Here is a 19116-nt window from a genome sequence, read left to right on the forward strand (position 1 = left end):
GCCGTTTGGACAACTGCCTGTTTATTGAAGAGATCCAAAAGGAGGCCGGGGCCCCAGGGGCCATGGGTAGGCAGACTCCCTCCACAACTCAGCCCCCAGAGTTCTTTCTTGCGTGCCTGTCAGACTCTTCCGCCCTTTTTCTCCTACAGGTGCCTAGAAAAGCTGCTTTCTCACCTGAGTTCCTGTTTCCCAAGTCTGCTTGCATCATTCTTTGCCAACTTTTGCCCATCCACATAGGATGTGAGCTAAGTACACGAGAACTCCTTTCAGGTTTTAAAAAACATTTTGCAGTTAATAATTGCAGGCACTTCTTGGTTTACTTAGGCGTACCTTATTTGTATTCTGAAATAGTGTTTTCTGGTAGGTTCCAGGTCCTCTGTTTAGTCTCCTAAGCCCAAGGGTACCTGGGGGGCTCAGTCGGTTAAGCGTCTGCCCTCGGCTCAGGTCACGATCTCAGGGTCCTGGGATAGAGTCCCATGTTGGGCTCTCTGCTCCGTGGGGAATCTGCTTCTCCCTCTCCCTCTCCCTCTGTTCTTGTTCTCTCTCAAATAAATAAATAAATAAATAAAGTCTCCCAAGCCCAAAATCAAGGTGTTGGCATGTCTGTGTTCCTCACTGGAGGCTCAGGGGAATAATGGGCTTCTAAACTTGTTCACATTGGGGCACCTGGCTGGCTCAGGCGGTGGAGCATGTGACTCTGGACCTCGGGGTTATGAGTTTAAGCACCACGCTGGGTGCAGAGATTACTTAAAAATAAAGTCTGTAAAAAAAAAAAAAAAAAGAAGGGGGGCACCCGGGGGGCGCAGTCGTTTAAGCATCTGACTCTTAGTTTTGATTCAGGTCGTAATCTCAGGGTCGTGAGATCGAGCCTCGTGTCAGGCTCCATGCTCAGCAGAGAGTCTGCCTGAGATTCTCTCTCCCTCTCCCTCTGTGCCTCCCGCTTGTGCTCTCTCTCTCTCTCTCTTTCTCTCTCAAAAATAAATAAATAAATCTTTAAAAAGGAGGAAATTGCCTTTCGCGTCCTAAGTTAGTAGTCCCTTCTGTCATGGATGGCGTTCAAGCTCTGACTCAAAACAGTCCCTTCTTTTGAGCCTTTGGGAGGCCTCTGCCTTCGTAGGCAATGTCTCCTTCTTTCATCTGTTCTCTGAGTTGTCTTCAGGTGTCTGGAGAAGCTTCATAAGCTGATCCATCTTCACCTAAAATAGTAAACTCAGCTTACAGCAGGGCTCGGGCACTCAAGGCACATACTGTCTGCCTCTTGTTTTAAGCCAATTTCCTACCCTCTCAAAGCCTCCATCTCCATGAGCAGTTTCCACTCCTCCCATTATGTCTGGTAGAGGCCTCAACTGGCAGCTCCAGGGTCAGACAGAAAGTATCCCAAAGGGCTCCTCAGGGGCTGCTCTGCTCATCCCTTCAGACTCTCTGGTGACTCACCAACGATAAGTCCCCCAAAACTCGACTATCGCCACTGCAGATGGCTCCCAGGGGAAGTCACTGCACTTTCAGATTCAGACAGTCATCCGAGGGTTGCTCCCAGAGCCAGGTTCAAGGGCTGTGGAAAAGCAGACCAAGAAACAAAGATCTGAAAAGGACAAGCAGTGAGATGGATGCAAATCTACTTTAATCCATTGGAATGGATTTCCTTGTAATCTCTCAATGCCCCAGATGGGGCAGGGCTTCTAGAAGGAAGGTAATATGCACTGTTACCTCTCTGCATCACGTAATAGACTTTACTTACTTTCCTTTGCTGCCACTCAGCCTCCATCCTTTCAGTTCCTTAAACTTTCCACCTCAGGACCTTTGCTCTACCCTTGGCCTGCAATGCTTCTTCCTCTCGCTAACTTCTAGCCATCCTTCAGATTTATTTGAAATAACCTTTCCGGTGGGAAACAGTCTTGTACTCCCCCTGCTCTGGGTTGGGTCTCCCTTCTCTGCTATTCTTATCCTTCCATACCCTAAATGTAATTCTTTTCAGAATTAACTGATCATTTCTTCACATTCTGTCTCCCTATAGACTGCGAACTTCATGAGTGTGGGGACCATACCCATTACATTGCCTGGCATACACTGACCTCAGTAAATACTTGGTGAATGAATGAATGAGAAGGAAAATAGAAGCAAATAATTAATCATTCCTTCATCAGTGATCGCTTAATAAATGTCAGGCACTGGAAATACCAAAACAAAATTCAACATAGCCCCCCACAGTCAGGAAATCCACAGTTGAGTGCGTTCTGGGAAAGAAGAGTCTGGAGATTTGAGCAGGAGCAGGAAACTGACGGAGGAGAGAAGTCCAGGCCACTAAGGCAGAGCACTTTCCATGTGCTTTGAGTTCTTGCCTTCAGATTGTGGGATAGGGCCTGCCTGGCCAGTTTTTGCCCCAGATGGCCACTTGGATTTCTGGAGAAAGTAAAAGTCTTCTTTGTCACCCTTAGTTACTGACCCCAACAATCTGGTCCTCTTTCTCCACGCTGGCTTGCCCCTAGACTTCCTTATCAACTTTCCTGGGTTCTTGCATCCTCTTTCTCTTTTTGGCCCTGGTGGGTTTTTTTATCATGCACTGGGGCCCACCCAGGTGGCCCCTTCCCTCCAGCCTGGGTCAGCTCATCACCCTGACAAAAACTGCATTTAAAGATTCATTATTTTATTTGCATATAAAAGGTAATCCTTTCTGCCCTTGGGCAATTTGTTTCTTGTATTCTATCTTTAAAAATATTTAAGCCCCCTGTATTTGCATTTTAACACAGACTCTGCAGGTTCCATGTTTGGAGGTGGAGTCACCCCAAATCTCTCCATTTGCGTTTGGAGGTAAGGAAATGTTGCCTAGGAGGTTGCTCTGACATAGAACAATTCCAGATGCAAATTGATGTTCTTGGTTAGTTGGGGGTGGTGAGGGGTTGGCACACACAACCCCCAAGCCTGGATCTTAAGCCCAGAGGGACTGACCCTTCCCTAATCACCAGCATGACTGAGAGTCTGTGGGGAAGTATTAGGGGGTCTTTGGTCAGTCTTGAAAAGTAAGTCCTAATTGTGGAGGTATTCTTTCTTTTTCTTTTTAAGATTTTATTTATTTGAGAGAGAGAACATGCGAGAAAGCTCAAACAGGGGGAGCAGCAGAGGAGAGGGAGGAGCAGGCTCCCCACTGAGTAAGGAGCCCGCCTCGGGGCTCCACCCTAGGACTCCAGGATCATGACCCAAGACGAAGGCAGACACTTAACCGACTGAGCCACCCAGGTGCCCCTGTGGAGGTATTGTAAGCTCTATTTCAGGAATGTTTTGAGGACAGACATGGCCCTTTTCTCCACCTTGACCCACCTCCTCCATTTGAAATGGTCTCTGGCGTAATATACCCTCAGCTTGGAACTTCTGGTGTATCACCGTCCCCAGATTGTTTTCCTCCAGGGGACTTCAGTTTCTCTCCATAAATCAGAGCTGCAAGCACCTTTTCACCTGCATCTGGAGAGGACAGGAAAGAGAGGGTGTGGGCCTCAGAGGCCAGATGCCCACACCTCAGCTGGTTCCCTGGGCTCAGCCTGTGCCTGCAGTGTCTCTCCTTAGGGGAAGCTGCATGCGTGGAGGCGTTCCTTTCACTCCATGCTCTGGGAGCAGAGGAACCCAGCATTGTCCTCTGAACTGCAGTGCCACGTTGGAAGCGTAGTCCCCAGAGAGTCCCCGAGGTCGGTGGTAAGCACAAGGGCTCTTGGAGATGGGTGGAGGAAACGTGATTATGTTTGAGGTAGGAGGATAGAGTGATGGGGGCAGAGGCGAGGGAGTGCTTTTCTGTTTGAGGGAGGAGGATAGAGTGATGGGGGCAGAGGAGAGGGAGTGCTTTTCTGTTTGAGGGAGGAGGATAGAGTGATGGGGGCAGAGGAGAGGGAGTGCTTTTCTCCTGTTCTCTCTACTTTCCCTTTCTCTTCTCTTCAGTTCAACAACCATCAGGCACCATTTAAAATGCCTTGAAATAAACCTTTATATTTGGAACTCTGCTCCGTTTGCCTTTGTTGACTTCCGTCCCTGGTAAACCAGCACTGGGGAGCAGAAGAGTCTGGATGGGCCCCGTGTGGGATGAGGAAAGGAAAAATTCATGTCATTTCGTCCTCTGATGTCTCCCTCCTCCTTCCTCTGGATGTTGCTCAAAGCTCACCTCCGTTTTGAAGCTGTCACCAGCTCCCCTCCTGACTCCCAAAGAATGTGGGTCTTTTATGTGTGTAGACAGTGCCATAGATTGCAATTTAACTTTTCCGTGTGGACCTGTCACCTGAAATGCAGTGGTTTTTAGCTCTGGCTGCACAGGAGACTCACTAGGGAAGCTTTTAAAAAAAATACCAGTACCCAAGTCCCCAGCCCAGGGATTACAATTTAACTGGTCTGGGGCGGGGCTTAGATGTATGAGGCCTGTAAAAGTTTTCCAGGTAATGCTAATGTGCAGTCAAGGTTGAGAATTGGAGAGCTGGACCCAGCCTTCTGTAGGGCTTTCTTATGTCTGCATGAATATGGAAACATTGACTTAAAAAGGACTTTGGAAAGCAAGTGGCCAGAGAGCCAATACTGGCCCCTGGGTAGTCATGGGGGGAAGGGCAAATAGAAGTGTCCAGTAGGAAGGTGGTGAAGGCACGTGTGGTGGACGTCGTCAGCTCATTCTCCCAATGTGTGATGTATACATCTTGGTCAAGGAGACTGAGGTCCATGTGTAGTCCTTGTTCCAGAACCCCTCTGCCTTCCTAACGATCCTTTGTGCGCCTTATTTATTTTTCACACTTTCTGTTTTCTTCCCCTGGAGGGCTTTAAATAAAGGGCAGGTGTACTATAGTGGTCCTACCTCAGCCACTGACTATGTGACCTGGATGGAGTTTATTCACTTCCCCGGACTTCAGGTTCCTCACCTGCCAAACGGTGATGAACGGCTTGCCCACCTCCCGAGGCTACCATGAGCATCACAAGAAGCCATCCCTGTCCTGGGTTGAGCCCACACTACAGGCTCAGGGGATAGTGCTATCACTGTTTTACCTGGTCCCACCTCTTGGTGGCTACAGAACTGACTAGATGGATTGGCTATGGAAGCCTCGGGGCCTCAGTGTCCACACCCTCTACAGTAGGGACAATAATAGGTCCTTCACAGATTCGGAAGGCGTCAGGAGGTAAAGGGCAGAGCACAAAAGAGCGGTCAGGAAGCACGGATTGTTGCCCTTCTCCCCGTGCCTCTGTCCCTCTGTGTCTCCTTGTGCAGGTGCCTCCCGTGATTCCCCTAAATAGTCATAGATTGGGAGGCTCTGGATGGAGCTTTAGGGCTAAAGAGGAGGTGGAGAGATATAGAACAGGGATAAGGAAGTGCACTTTGAGGATAAAAGACCTGCTTAAATCAGAGTAACAGAGACCGTCAAGGAACAGCTCTGAGCCTCTGTTACTGATGCTCCCTAAGTGACAAGAACTGAAGCCTGAAAGAGGTAAGGGAAACTGTGTGGCTTCTTTCATCCACTTACTCATCCACCGAGCAAACACTGATGGCGTCGTTGTAATGTGCCAAGCACAGTGCTTGGTGAGCAAGAGCCCCTGCCATCAAAGAAGGTGCATCCTCGTGGTAGAAACACACAGGTACCTGGAAGATTTCGATGTGGTGTGAGTGCTAGGATAGGGGGCTGAGCATGGGAGGGGCACCTGACCAGCCCCTGACTTGGTTTTTGTCCTTGGGGAGGGGACCAAGACTTCTGAGAGTAAAGGCAGTGCAAGCTGAGATTGGAAAGTAGGAATTGGCCAGGCAAAGGGGAAGGAAAACCTTTCCACGTGAACATGTGCCAAGGCCTGGAGGCAACAGGAACCTGGCTTGTTCCGGGAGTGGCAAAGAATTCGGTGTGACTAGCAGGAGATTGTGGGGGTGAGCAATAAAACTAGCGAGGTGTTCTGGGAAACTTTCGGAGGGTTTTTAGAAGAGTGAAATGATCTGATTTGCTTTACTGACATCTCTCCTTCTGAGAGGAGAAAATCGTGGAAGAGCTTGTGCTTTACAGGTAGACGAACAGAATGGAATCCTTGGAGGAGGCAATATTCAGACAGGTGAGGATGCCTGGCTGGCTCAGTCAGTGGAGCGTGCAACTCTTGATCTCAGTTTGTAAGTTCGAGCCCCACGTTGGGCCTAGAGCTTACTTAAAAAAAAATAGTCAGGTGGATGTCTGGTTTCCAAGGCAGTTGGCTCTTTCCCTTCTGTGTTCAAGAATAACACAGCCACCGTCAGCCCAGGAAGTACAGGAAGTCCTACTGTTGCCCGGTCAACACATGGTAATAAAAGTCCTTCACCCCAAGAAGGCTAAGGTCCTCATGTCTATAGTAGAGAAAATGCTGGCTCAAATCACACAGTCACACTAGAGGACTTTCTTGTCTTTGGACTCAGAACCCACTTTGAAGGTAGCAAGACACGGGTATTGGCATGACTGAATCTCTGAACTATTCAGAGCAAAGGACCAGAGTACAGGCTCACCAGATATGACAGGTGTAGTAAAGAAAGAACCACCACTCCACCCCCCCAAAAAGTAGGAAAAAGAAAAATAAGAATGAAACAAAGAAAACTGTAGAGAGGGCAAAGGTAAATGTTGGTGCGTGCAAAGAGTGTGTTGGAGACTAAAAACAAAACAATGGAAAAATAGGTGACTCCAAGACAAGGCTTGGTTCCTAGAGATACTTCAGTGTTTCACCGAGGATGGATAAAATGAAATACAAACAAACAAGAACAGCCAGCCCAGGCTTATCCTAGGCTACCATGTGCGATTGTGCAGGATGAGCACTGCACAATTCTAGGGGGCACCATTTACATCGCTGACATAGACTTACCTATTTATTACAACAATTGTTCCGCAGATGGCATAGAAATAGGCCGTGCCGGTGAACGGCTGTGCTGACAGGCCATCCTTTACTAGACACTCTAATTTCATTTACCTGTTCTCCATTATACCAGGTTGAGAAGACCCAAGTGCCTACTACCTGCGACAAACACTCAGAATTTTCTTTTCCTATCTACTTTTTCAATCATTCATTCAATCATTCATGTGTTCATTCCTGCCTGCCCACTTGCTTGCCAGCAGCAAATGTTTTTGGGGCATCTACTCTGAGCTGGGCAGCGATATACCTAAAGGACACAGCAGTAACAACCCTTCAGAAAGCCCTCAAGCAGCTTTCAATCTAATATGAAGATGTAAATTAAACAATCATGGAAATATATAGATACAAAATTATAAATTGAGGTACATACTGCAAAGGAAAAGAAAAGGATATTATGAAGAGTGTACCAGAGGAACTCTATTTAGATGGCAGAGTGTTCACTGAAAGCTTCCCTGAGCAGAAGCATTTACACTGGGGTCTGAAGGATGAACAGGTGTTGGCCTGGTAGAGGAGGGGAGAGGCCATTCCAGGCAAAGGGCATCACATTGAAAACTCTTTGAAGAGCAAGGGTTTGCCACATGTGAAATGCTACAAGAAGGTTGGTCAGTGGGCAAAAGGGAGCAGGTGGGGAGAGGGTGGAGAGATAGTCCCAGGACCAGATAGAACATGGCCCTAGTAGGTCAAGAAAAGGACTTGGGTAGATTTTGACAGGTTTTCAGCAAGAAGGGACATGAGGGCCATGCTGAGATTTTGTGCTTTTAGATCTGGAAAATAAATAGAAAGGGGACAAAAGTGAAAGCTCTGGAAGTAGAGCAGATGAGAGATGCTGGAGCCTCGTGTTGCGATGGTGGAGCCAGAAGACGTGGGTGACGGGGGACCAGGCAGGGGCTGGTGGGGGACACGTGGACGGCGTTGGTCAGCTCCTCATCTACAGGGGGAATCGGGTTTCTGAAAGAAGCAACTAAGTGGATGGAGGTGCCATGTAATGAGGAGGAGAAAACTGGAAGAGGATCAGGTTTTGGGGAGAGGAGGTAAAAAAGTCAGAATGAGTGAAGTTGGGTTTGAGAGATCAGAGTTTGCTCAGTTACTCTTCACAACATCAAGAGAGACATGAGCTTAAGGGCTTCTCTCCAGGGTATCCGTTTCAGTGTTTGCATCCCAACAAGAAGGACGGTAAAAACAAATATTTATTGAGCATCTACTGTGTGCCAACATTCTGTAAAGTACTGCAAAGTCAGCAAGGAACAAGGTAACATGGAAGGAAGAGGAATAAGTTCTGGGGATGTGACGTACAGCATGGTGACTATAGTTAACAACACTTCTCATTAAAGTTGTTCAGAGGTAAATCTCAGGTGTTCTCACCACACACACACACACACACACACACACACAATGGTAACTATGTGAGATGATGAATGTGTTAACTAACCTTATTATAGCAATTATTTCACAATATGTACATATATCAAGTCATCATGTACAAATTAAACTTACAAATGTTATTTGTCAGTTATATGTTAGTAAAGCTGGAAAAAGTAAGTACATTTAGAAAAAGCTAACATGGAAAGCAGTAGAACAGAGTGGTGGAGAGCATGGTCCTTGGAGTTTGTCTGCCTGGCATCAAATATTTCACTGAGTGTGGGCTGTGCTTCTGAATCTGTAAATGGGCAGATTACTCACCTCACAGAGTTGTCCTGAGGACCACACCAGACAATGCTGCTAATGCATTTGAGCATAGTGTCTGGCACACAGTAAGTGCTAAAGAAATGTTAACGATTTTTGAACATATATTTACTAAGTGTTGCAATCTAATGAATGGAGAAGCTAGACACTGAGCAAATGATTTCAAGAGTGATGAATTGTTGGATCCCTCCGTCTTACTTTTCAGAGTTTGCCTCTTAGAATCGTGACATGGCTCCTCCCCAGGAATTCTCCAGTCCTTGGTGAGTGACAATCTGTTGAGCTCTGCTGGGGTGTAACGTCTGTGGTTTGTGTGTGACCCCACTCATTTCTCCACACCACCGGTTCCCTCGGCTGGCAGGCTCAGCAGCCGGAAGAACAGGAAGAAGGCAGTCTGACTGGGGCTAGCTTCCTGCCCCTGGTTCAGGAGTCAGAATGTGCTACAGGGCTCACCCCTAGCAGCCCCCACACCAACCATTCTGTGCTCTCCAGAGGCCGTGCTCTTCAGGCCTTTTAGCATCTTCCTCCATATGCCTAATAGCTCTCTATACTGCTCTTCTTGATTTATTCTGTTTTAGGCGTGAGCTGCAGGCTTCCTGCTATAGAAGATTTAGGTCTCTCTCGGCACTCCCCCCTAGTTCTACCACCACACCCACATTTTTCTATCCCTCCGTTGTCCCAATGTATTTATATGATTTTGTTAGCTCTATATTCGGTGCTGTCCAAACGATCCTGTGTAGACACGGCTGAGCTATGTAGTCTGCTGTGATAACTTTCCCTTGTCACCACAGTTTGCATTTCGTGGAATTAGTCATTGTTTTTTGTTCATTTGTTTTATTTAGTTTTCTGTCTTTTCCCCTTATTCATCCTCAGATTCTCTTCTCCGAAACTCCTAATACAACCAAACATATTAGGCATTCTACTAATTTCATCTTGACAAAATGCTTTCCCAGAGGCTCTTTTTTTTTTTTTTTTAAAGATTTTATTTATTTATTTGACAGAGAGAAAGAGAGCACAAGTAGGCAGAGTGGCAGGCAGAGGGAGAGGGAGAAGCAGGCTCTCCGCTGAGCAGGGAGTCGGACGCGGGGCTCGATCCCAGGACCCCAGGATCATGACCTGAGCCGAAGGCAGCCGCTTAACGACTGAGCCACCCAGGCACCCCGTCCCAGAGGCTCTTTCACCAGATCCAGCTGCTCCAGGACTGGCTGGCCCTCGGTGTGCAGCACCGATCCGGCCTCGTGATCTTCCTTCACGAAGCTGGAAACTTCCTCTGTCCCTTTCTTATGTTGGGTCTTCTGTCTCCTGGATTCCCTGAATTCCCTTTTTCTGGTTCACCCTCTTGTTTTAGATGACTTAGAGTTCTTTACTTTGTCCCCAGCCTTCTGCATTCTCACCGCGATGGCCTGGCCGTGGTTCATTGTCAGCCATCTGATGGGCCTCCTAAAGACCCTTTCGGTCTAGACTCACATGTCTTTCCATTCTAAGATATTTTCTTGAGCTATTGCTTTGGTTTTTCTCCACTCTGTTTTCTCTTTCTGGAACATGACGTTTTTATACCTTTGATTTTTTTTTTTTGGCTGTTCATCCTTTAAAAAAAAATCTTTTCCTGGGGCACCCGGGTGGCTTAGTCGTTAAGCGTCTGCCTTCAGTTCAGGTCATGATCCCAGGGTCCTGGGATCGAGCCCTGTGTCAGGCTCCCTGCTTCTCCCTCTCCCTCTGCCCCTCCACTCATGCTCTCACTTTCTCAAATAAATAAATTTAAAAAAATAATAAAAAATTAAAAAATATTTTTCCTCCACTTTTTCTTTTCTTTGTCTTTTTGTTCTACCTTCTGGAAGATGTTGACTTCATCATTCAATTTCTCTGTAGTTTTTCATTTTTACTATCCATCACTTGTGCCGAGTTAGTTTTCACTCTTTGACTATCCCTTCTTTATAACATCCTGTCCTTGTTTCATGAGTATGGTATCTTCTCTTACGTCTCTGATACTAATATATTAGATGGAGTTTTCTTCTCTCTCCCATTCTCTTTCCTCCAAGATACTTTTTGCTCTGTCATAAAATAGCATACCTCAAATGTAGCGGCTCCTGGATGTCTACTTATATTTAAGAGCGGGGTAGGGGCGCCTGGGTGGCTCAGTCGGTTAAGCCTCTGCCTTCAACTCAGATCATGATCTCAGGGTTGGGATCCCTGCTGAGCAGGGAGCCTGCTTCTCCCTCTCCTCCCACTCTGATCTCTGTTGCTATCTCTGTCTGTTTCTCTCTCAAATGAGTAAATAAAATATTAAAAAAAAAGAGGAGCACCTGGGTGGCTCAGTCGTTAAGCATCTGCCTTCGGCTCAGGTCATCGAGCCCCTGGGATCGAGCCCCGCATCAGGCTCCCTGAGCGGCGGGGAGCCTGCTTCTCCCTCTCCCACTCCCCCTGCTTGTGTTCCTGCTCTCGCTATCTCTCTCTCTGTCAAATAAATAAATAAAATCTTAAAAAAAACCCTCTCATGCTCTCTGTCTCCCATTCTCTCTCTCAGATAAATAAATAAAATCTTTAAAAAAAAAAATTAAATTAAAAAAAAATCTTAAAAAAAAAGGAGTGGGATAATAAAAGAATGCTATAAGCCCTGGGTATGTGGGGGAGGGGTGGTTGTTGGCCATCCCTTGTGCTATAAAGTGATCTGGTAAGTCTCTGTCAGTATCTTTAGGGCTATTATCAGTGGCTGGTGAAAGCCCCAGGGGAGGCTTTTCCCTTTTCTTCACTGTGGGTATGAAACTGGTTGCTGACGTCTGAGAGACTAGTAGGGAAAAAGTCTTGTTAAGTGTGCAAAATTTCAGTATTATCTTCATTTTTAGTAGGGTACGCCATCCTTAACTAGGCTAGAAACTGTTTCTCTTCCCCCAAAGAAATCTGCAGTGCTCTGCTAAACAGAGTTCGGAAAGAATGTCTGTAGCTCTAGGGGTTTTGTCTTTTTGTTTAAATGGTCTAGTTTGGAAGCGCCTGACTGGCTCAGTTGGTAGGACATGTGAGTCTTGATCTAGGGATCGAGGGTTCAAGCCCCATGTTGGATGTAGAGATTACTTAAAAAAATACAATCTTAAGGGGCACCTGGGTGGTGCAGTTGATTAAGCATCCGACTCTTGACTTCAGCTCAGGTCATGATCTCAGGGTCGTGAGATCAAGTCCCACATGGGGCTCCATGCTGATCATGGAGCCTGTTTAAGATTCTCTCTCTCTCCCTCTGCCTCCTCTTCCACCTCTTGTGCTCTCTCTCTCCCTAAAAAAAAAAAAAAGAGAGAGAGAGAGAAAGAAATATTTTCATGTGTATTATTTAACACACACAAACTTACTTGGTAAAAAACTTAGTAGGAAGTACATGTTATTCTTCCCTTGTTTCAGATAAAGGCATTAAGCTCATAGATGTTAAGAATTTTTTTTCAAAATCACACAGCAATTCCTTGAAAGAGCTAATTTTTTGCTTCCTGAAAAACTTTGGCTATTAAAAGCACAAACTCCCGGTATCTAGAAAAATCATCTTATGCCCGATAATATCCGTTTCTGTGTCCCATCTTTGCGAATTGGGCTTTCCTCCAGGGATCTGCCCTTCTGTCTTGAGGGGTGCTCTCCCACACCAGTGGCTCCCCACTGCCTTGAAGACCTTCTGTTTCCTTGCTACCAGGGAAGGCTGTAGGTGGAAAGTGCAAGTCCAGCTGTGTGACCTTGGGCAAGTCACCAACCTCCATCCAGGTGCTTCAGTGCATTTACTGGTCAAGGACAGCTAGCAATATTCCCTACCTTATAAGATCACTGCAAGGATTAAATTAGTAAATATATATATAATTCTCAATAAATTTTAGCTATTATTACTTCATTTTTTTCAACTTTGGGATCAGAGAACCTTATTTATCTTCTATTGAAGTGGTATTTCCAGCACTTCAAACCTTCCACCATAGGTAACTCTCCTATAGTTTGCTGTAGGTTACATATAGCAATGTCATATAATTCATGATATTGATGGGAGAAAGCAGTGTTTTAATGAAAATACCTCTCAAATATTTTTGTAGCCATACACCATCTTTAATTCTGAAAACGTCTCCTTGTCTCCAGTTTTGGGGGCATAACCCGCCTGTCCTATCAGACTTCATTCCATTTAGCTTAAGCTTTGAAATCACTAAAAAACACATTGGTTCCCTTTTTCTACCCTGTAGATTTTTTAGATTCTGAAACAGGGCCAGTTCTGCTTCTGATGGTTGTCTTCAAAAAGCATAAAAAGCAGAGCCCTGTTCCATATTTTATGGTCTCTGCACTTGGCAGAATATCCTTCCAGAACGGCCTCACCCTTTTACACCGTGGTTTGCTGTTGTCAGATGGCAGACCTCTTCTGCTAGACGTGCTTACTGCCACACCCCCGAGGAGGCTGATGGCTCAGAAGGCCAAGAACGTTCGCAGGTCCCGCTGAGTCTCCTAGGTCTGACCCTGCTTCGCTTCATTGTTTCTGATCCTGGTGTGCACCCCCAGCCATTCCCCCTCTGCTTCTGTCTCAACATCTGGGTCCTCCACTCCCCTGGCCCAAGTAGCTTCTGCCTGAGGCAATAACTCCAGCCTCAAGACCCACAGCCCTCCCCTGCCTCTGCACTTCCCTGCCAAGTTGTGAGCGGGAGTCTCCAGAGCCAATCCTTTGCGATGTGGACATTAGCTCTTACTTTTAACCAAATCTTTTGGAAAGAAAAGCTTTACCTTTAGCTCTGCTCTAGTATCTTAAAAAATCTCCTAATGGTTTATGTTCAAAATTGGTGATTTTTCCCTTCCTACCCTTCTGTAGGTCAATTTGGTCGGTCTTTGCGGCTTGTTTGTTTCTTCTGATTGCACGGACTTGTAAAAAAATTAATCTTGAACTTGTGATGAGGGAATTGCCAGTTCCTCTGTATTTTCACTTTTGGATTTCTTCTTGTTTATGAAACGGGTGACCTTTTTACTTTTTGGAGAAGATGATGACAAGGAGCCCCAAGGTTCCAGACGTTTAGGAACAGCAGAAGTGGAAGTGCTGGGGGTTTGTGGGTGTCTTTGGGGCAGAAGGCCTTGAGAGGGGGCTGGGAAGGAGCTGTACTCGGCAAGTCTGTGGAGCAGGCAGGCGTGTATCGCAGAAGTCACTGGTACGGTCTCACATGACTTGGACCATATGTCACAATAGTTATTTCTGATAGTAGTAATGGCTACTATTTCTTGAGAACTTACTATGCACCGGGCACTTTGCATACATTCTCACAGTGGACCCCGTGTAGTCATTGCTTTCATGACTTCCATTTGCAGATGAGGACAACAAAGTATAGAGAGTTTAAATAACACAGCCAAGGCCACGCAGCAGCAAAAGGCCAGGCCAGGGCGCAAAGGCAGGCCTGACTCCAGCGTCTGGGTATCAGGGCCTGGTCCCACTCTGCTCTTCCTCCGCAGCCTTCTGCCTCTTGCCTTCTCGCCAGTCCTCCCCACCCCCTTGCTCTTGCCTCACACCTCCCTACTTCCTCAACTGTCCTGCCCCCAGATCTGTGTATTTCCCCCATAAATCATTTACCTTCTTTTATATCTACCTTTTCACCCTCTGTTCAGAGGGTTGCCCCACAATTCACAATCACATTTGGAGGAGAGCTATAATTCCCAGAGTTCCTGAGCAGATTTTGGAGTGCCTCCTTGTGGTGCTTGTTGTCTAAAACTATGCTCTGGACCCTACAAGGACACCTCAAACACAAACACACACATACCCTCCCCCCAAACATGTAGAAGCCCACACATGCGCATAAACTCACACAAACACGTAGACACACACAAACATGCATGTAACTGCCTCACAAACACATACATGACCCCCACATGCACACACATGCACACGCACGTAAAGATGTACATAACCCCCACCAAATGCACATGACCACATACAAACACACACATAAATCGCCGCATGAGCACATAAGCGTGCACACACGCACACACACACGTAAACCCATACTCTCAGGCCCACTTGCTGCCTCGGCTCTGCCAGACCCTGTCTTCCTTGCCTCTCCTTAGGCCGGAGCAACATGAGGCTGGGAGGAAGTGAAACCTGCCCTGACAGGAAGTGAAAACAGGATGGTGAGCTTTTCTGGTGCTTCTGACCCAGCTGTCGGGGGACTCGGCGAACAGTCTGCAGTTTCTGGAGCTGCTCTGAGGTACCTGGGATCCCCTGGGCTGGGAGTCTAGCTCGTGAGGTTATGGTAGGTAGCTGGGACGCCGGCACTTGGGCTCTGTTTACCTGCTGGCAGCCCTCCCTGCCCCCCACCTGAAGCGGGTTTGTGCCTTCCAGTGGGGAGGAAGAGCATAGCCTTGCTCCACAGCAGGCTTTTGAAAGTGGTTGTGGACCCAAGGACATTGGCTCAGAGTCACAGGTGCACATGGTCTGTTTCTTTGTTCTTACTCTGGGACCAAACTAGAGAGTCTTCATGCACCCTCTTTTAAAAGTAAAAGACACTTTTCATGAGGAGAGAGATGAAGTAAGTTTAGCAACAAGTGTTATAGGGATTGTTTTTTCCTGATGCTCAGCCAGCCTCAGCCAGGACCAGTGTTAGATAAACTTTTGTCTGTCAGACCAGGAAAAGTCCCTAGATGCTGGGCCACACAACTACTTCTGGGGTCTGCGGAGAGGACAGGGGTGGAGACTGTGGAACTTAGTGGCTTCTGCTATGTGTGAGTAAGGAGAGAGGGACAAGGGGCTGGGGCCGTTGATTGGAGGATACAGCATGGGATGGGTGGGAAGGTGACATAAATGTCACTCTCCTCTTTCAGCTGTTGGCAAACACTGTAGTCTGAAGAGAGATTCGAAGCCTTGATGAAGTTGCAGGGGTTTTTCAAAAGTCCAACTCTCTGATTAGGAAGGTACAGCCCCTACCATAGCTGTGGTATTAGAGTAAATAGTATCCAGTTCCTTCCGAAAATTCCCTCTTGGTAGCTGATGTAACTTAGAATAATTGAATGTTAGCCCTGGAAAGAACCTGGGATATATTGTGTTCCAATGATTAGCAAGCTTTTCACCTTTGTCATATCCCTGCATCTCTATTTACTTAATATCTTTCTTTAAAAAAAAAAAAAAGATTTAATTATTTATTTGAGAGAAGGATTGAGCCAGAGAGAGAGAGAGAGAGAGAGAGCGCACAAGCAGGGGGAGAGGGAGAGGGAGAAGCAGGCTCCCCACTGAGCAGGGAGGCTGACATGGGGCTCCACCCCAGGACCCTGAGATCATGACCTGAGCTGAAGGCAGATGCTTAACTGACTGAGACACCCAGGCACCCCTACTTAATATCTTTCTTTCAATTAACTTATTTTTAAATTTTTTTATTCAACCTAAACATTGGTATCTTGTATCACTGGTGATACCTGTATCACACTTTGAGGGCCACTGATCTAGTGTAATTCATCTTTTTCACAGGTGAGAAAACTGAGACCCATCAATATTAAGCAGTTTGCCCAAGGTCTCACGGTTAAAGACATACTAATTTGGGACTGATCTTGAGGTCTTCCAATTTATAGCCTTAATTCTTTCCAGGATACCATATCATACTTTCAAGGATGCAGAAACAATTCCTTTATGTATATATATAGGATTATATATATATATATATATATATATATATATATATATATATATATGAATATATATATAATATATAATATATAATATACATATATTAATATATATAAATATAAATATATATATATATATATATTTAAATACTCTCTACACTCAACATGGGGCTCGAACTCACAACCCTGAGATCAAGAGTCACACGCTCCTCTGACTGACCCAGCCAGGCGCCCCATAATTCTTAAATGTGATTCAAATAAATGACCTAACAAAGCCCTAACATAGTGCCTGGCATGAGGAGACCCAATAAAGGCAAGTTTCTTTCCTTCTGCCCTTAAATCCTTGCTCAGTGCTAACCTGGACTAGCTGCCCTCTAGAAGCTTTTAGCATCTTATAGTGCTAATGTTCTGAAATATCAAGATGATATATCTTGGTGTGGCCATTGAGCAATTGTTGTGCTATGCTAGGAGCTCAACAAGCCTCATTAAACCAGGGATTCAGGTCTTCTTTTTTGGCCCAATTTCTTCTATTATTTATTTACTTTTTTTCTCTTCTTTTTTCTTTTTCCTTCTAATATGTCTGTTATTTGGGGTTGGGTTTCCTGAGCCAATAATCTTCTCATTTGTTTCTCTCTTATTTTGTCCTAATTTCTAAAAGAAATTCCATCTTGTAATATTGCTAGTAAATTTTTAAAATTTCAGCTTTTGTATTTTTAAAAAGATTTATTTATTTATTTGAGAGAGAGAGAATGTTGGGGGGGAGCAAAGGGCGAGGATTAGAGTATCTTTTTTTTTTTAAATGATTTTTTAAATTTATTTGTTGGAGAGAGAGCACAAGAGAGCGCAAGCAGGGGGGAGCAACAGGCAGAGGGAGAAGCAGGCTGCCCACTGAGCAGGGAGCCCGATGTGGGACTCAGTCCCAGACCCTGGGATCATGACCTGAGCTGAAGGCAGACGCTCAACCAACTGAGCCACCCAGGCGCCCCAGGAGAAAGAATCTTAAGCAGATTCCTTACTGAGTGTGGAGCCTGACGTAGGGCTCATTCTCACAACACTGAGACCACGACTGAGCCAAAACCAAGAGTGGGACACTCAACCAACTGTGCCACCCAGGCGCCCCTCAGCTTTTGTATTTTTAATTTCTAAAAGCTCTTTCTCATTCTGTTTATTTTTTAATTTTTTTTTTTTTTTGAAAGAGAGAGAGAAAGAGAGAGTGAGAGCACAAGCAGGGGGAACAGCAGAGGGAGAGGGAGAAGCAGCCTCCCCGCTGAGCAGGGAGCCGCACTCGGGGCTGGATCCCAGGACCCTGGGCTCATGACCTGAGCTGAAGGCAGACGCTTAACCAACTGAGCCACTCAGGTGCCCCTATTTTTTTTTTAATTTTTAGGTCATCTCTACACCCAATGTGGGGCTTGAACTCAGCCCTGAGACCAAGAGTTGCATGCTCTACAGACTGAGCCAGCTGGCCCAAATATAAAAAATTATATATTTTTTATAATTCCCTGTAGTTGTGTTATGGACACAGTATCTTTTTGTATCCTTCTTAGGATATTAAGTATGGCTCTTTTGAATTTTTCTTTTATTTCCTGCATTGTCTCTCTTTCCCTTTGTTTCCTTCTCTCTGTGTTTTTTTTCTTAAGTTTCTTTACCATGTTGGAGGCTTTCTTTATATGCCTTGTGATATGTTGCTCTCTGATGATATTAAAAAGTGAAACACTGAAAATCTGATTGCAGTGTCCTCCTCCATGTGTGAACAGGGCTCGCTAACTGAAAAGATCCACTTTTTTCAAGGACGGCTCATGGTGACTTATTATTTGGGAAACCCCTTCCGGTCTGTACCTGCAAGTCTTTTCTCTGCGGGCTTGGAGAATCCTTCAGTGTGCTGCCTCCTGGTAATCTGAGAACAGAGTGGGAGAAGGAAAATCAGAGTTTGACATTTAAATCTGTAGATTTTCACTGACCTACTCCCTTCTTTAGCCCTGTTGGGTTTCTATCTGAGCAATTTCCTCTTCCAGGCATCCCAATGTCCGTGGGTGGCCCGCCAGGGCGGCCAGCCCTGCTCTCCCTGCTTTTGGTGGCCGCGATGCCTTTTTCCTGCTCAGCCATACCCATAGATGAAGCACGGACGCAGCTGTTGATGAGAGAGAAGATGATGCAGCTGGGCGGGCAGCTGGTGCTGACCGAGCAGGAGGAGCTGGCCAATGGGAGGCTCATGGCCCTCAAAAAGGCTGAGGTGGCACAGGCCGTGAAGAGCCAGAATTTCCCTCCCAGCATGCACTTCTTCCAGGCCAAGGATCTCATCGAGAAAAGTGAGGTGTTTAATCTCCTGAAGAAGATGCCAAAAGGTAGAGGCTTGGAGAGGGTGGTTTGGGGGTGCTGGGCAGGTAGGGGGAACGAAACTTGGAGCTGGCATTGTTACTGGAGCTGGTGTTCTAAAGGGAGCTGTGAGGAGCACGTGGCTGGCTCAGCCCGTAGAGCGTGCAACTCTTGATCTCAGGGTTGTGAGTTCAAGCCCCACATTGGGTGGGGAGCCTACTTTAAAAAATAATGATAAATAAAATAAAAATAAATAAATGGAGCGGCAAGAACCTCACTCTGCACCTTTGTTCTTCCTTGGCAAACTGGGAAGGGCGTGGTCCAAAGTGGCTGCTGGTTTACCCTGCTTGGGAGGGGACTCTGCCTCAGAGAGACAGGAGGGAGTGGGGGCTGGGCATTACCGTCTTCCCTGAGGAAGTGGATGCATCCGCACACAAGGGAGAATCTGGGCCCAATAGGACCTACTGCTCCCTTCACGTCTTTTCTCGCATCTGCCTCTTCTGCCCTTTCTCAGTGGCTAAGGTACCCAACAGGGTATGGTATGAATGAGCATCTTGTATAAACGCATTTCTAGTATGGTATGTCTATAGTATATTTACATTTCTTTTTTTTTTTTTAAGATTTTATTTATTTGAGAAAAATAAGATTTTATTT

General features: G+C 46.0%; 1 protein-coding gene across 2 annotated transcripts in view; it reads left to right on the forward strand.

Moving 5' to 3' along the window:
• The window catches only part of ADA2 (adenosine deaminase 2), a 60949-nt gene that overhangs the window by 18894 nt on the left and 22939 nt on the right, over positions 1-19116 (forward strand). Inside the window, exons 2-3 of one of the 2 annotated variants that reach the window (XM_032391010.1) lie at positions 14599-14783; positions 18162-18491. In XM_032391010.1, the coding sequence (XP_032246901.1) occupies positions 18170-18491 (322 nt within the window). In that variant the 5' untranslated portion in view covers positions 14599-14783; positions 18162-18169. The remainder of the gene's footprint in view (positions 1-14598; positions 14784-18161; positions 18492-19116) is intronic. The other variant, XM_032391009.1, reaches the window with a different exon arrangement.

The sequence above is a fragment of the Phoca vitulina genome, unplaced genomic scaffold (assembly GCF_004348235.1).
Source record: "Phoca vitulina isolate PV1807 unplaced genomic scaffold, GSC_HSeal_1.0 scaffold59, whole genome shotgun sequence".
NCBI classification, from domain to species: Eukaryota; Metazoa; Chordata; class Mammalia; order Carnivora; family Phocidae; genus Phoca; species Phoca vitulina.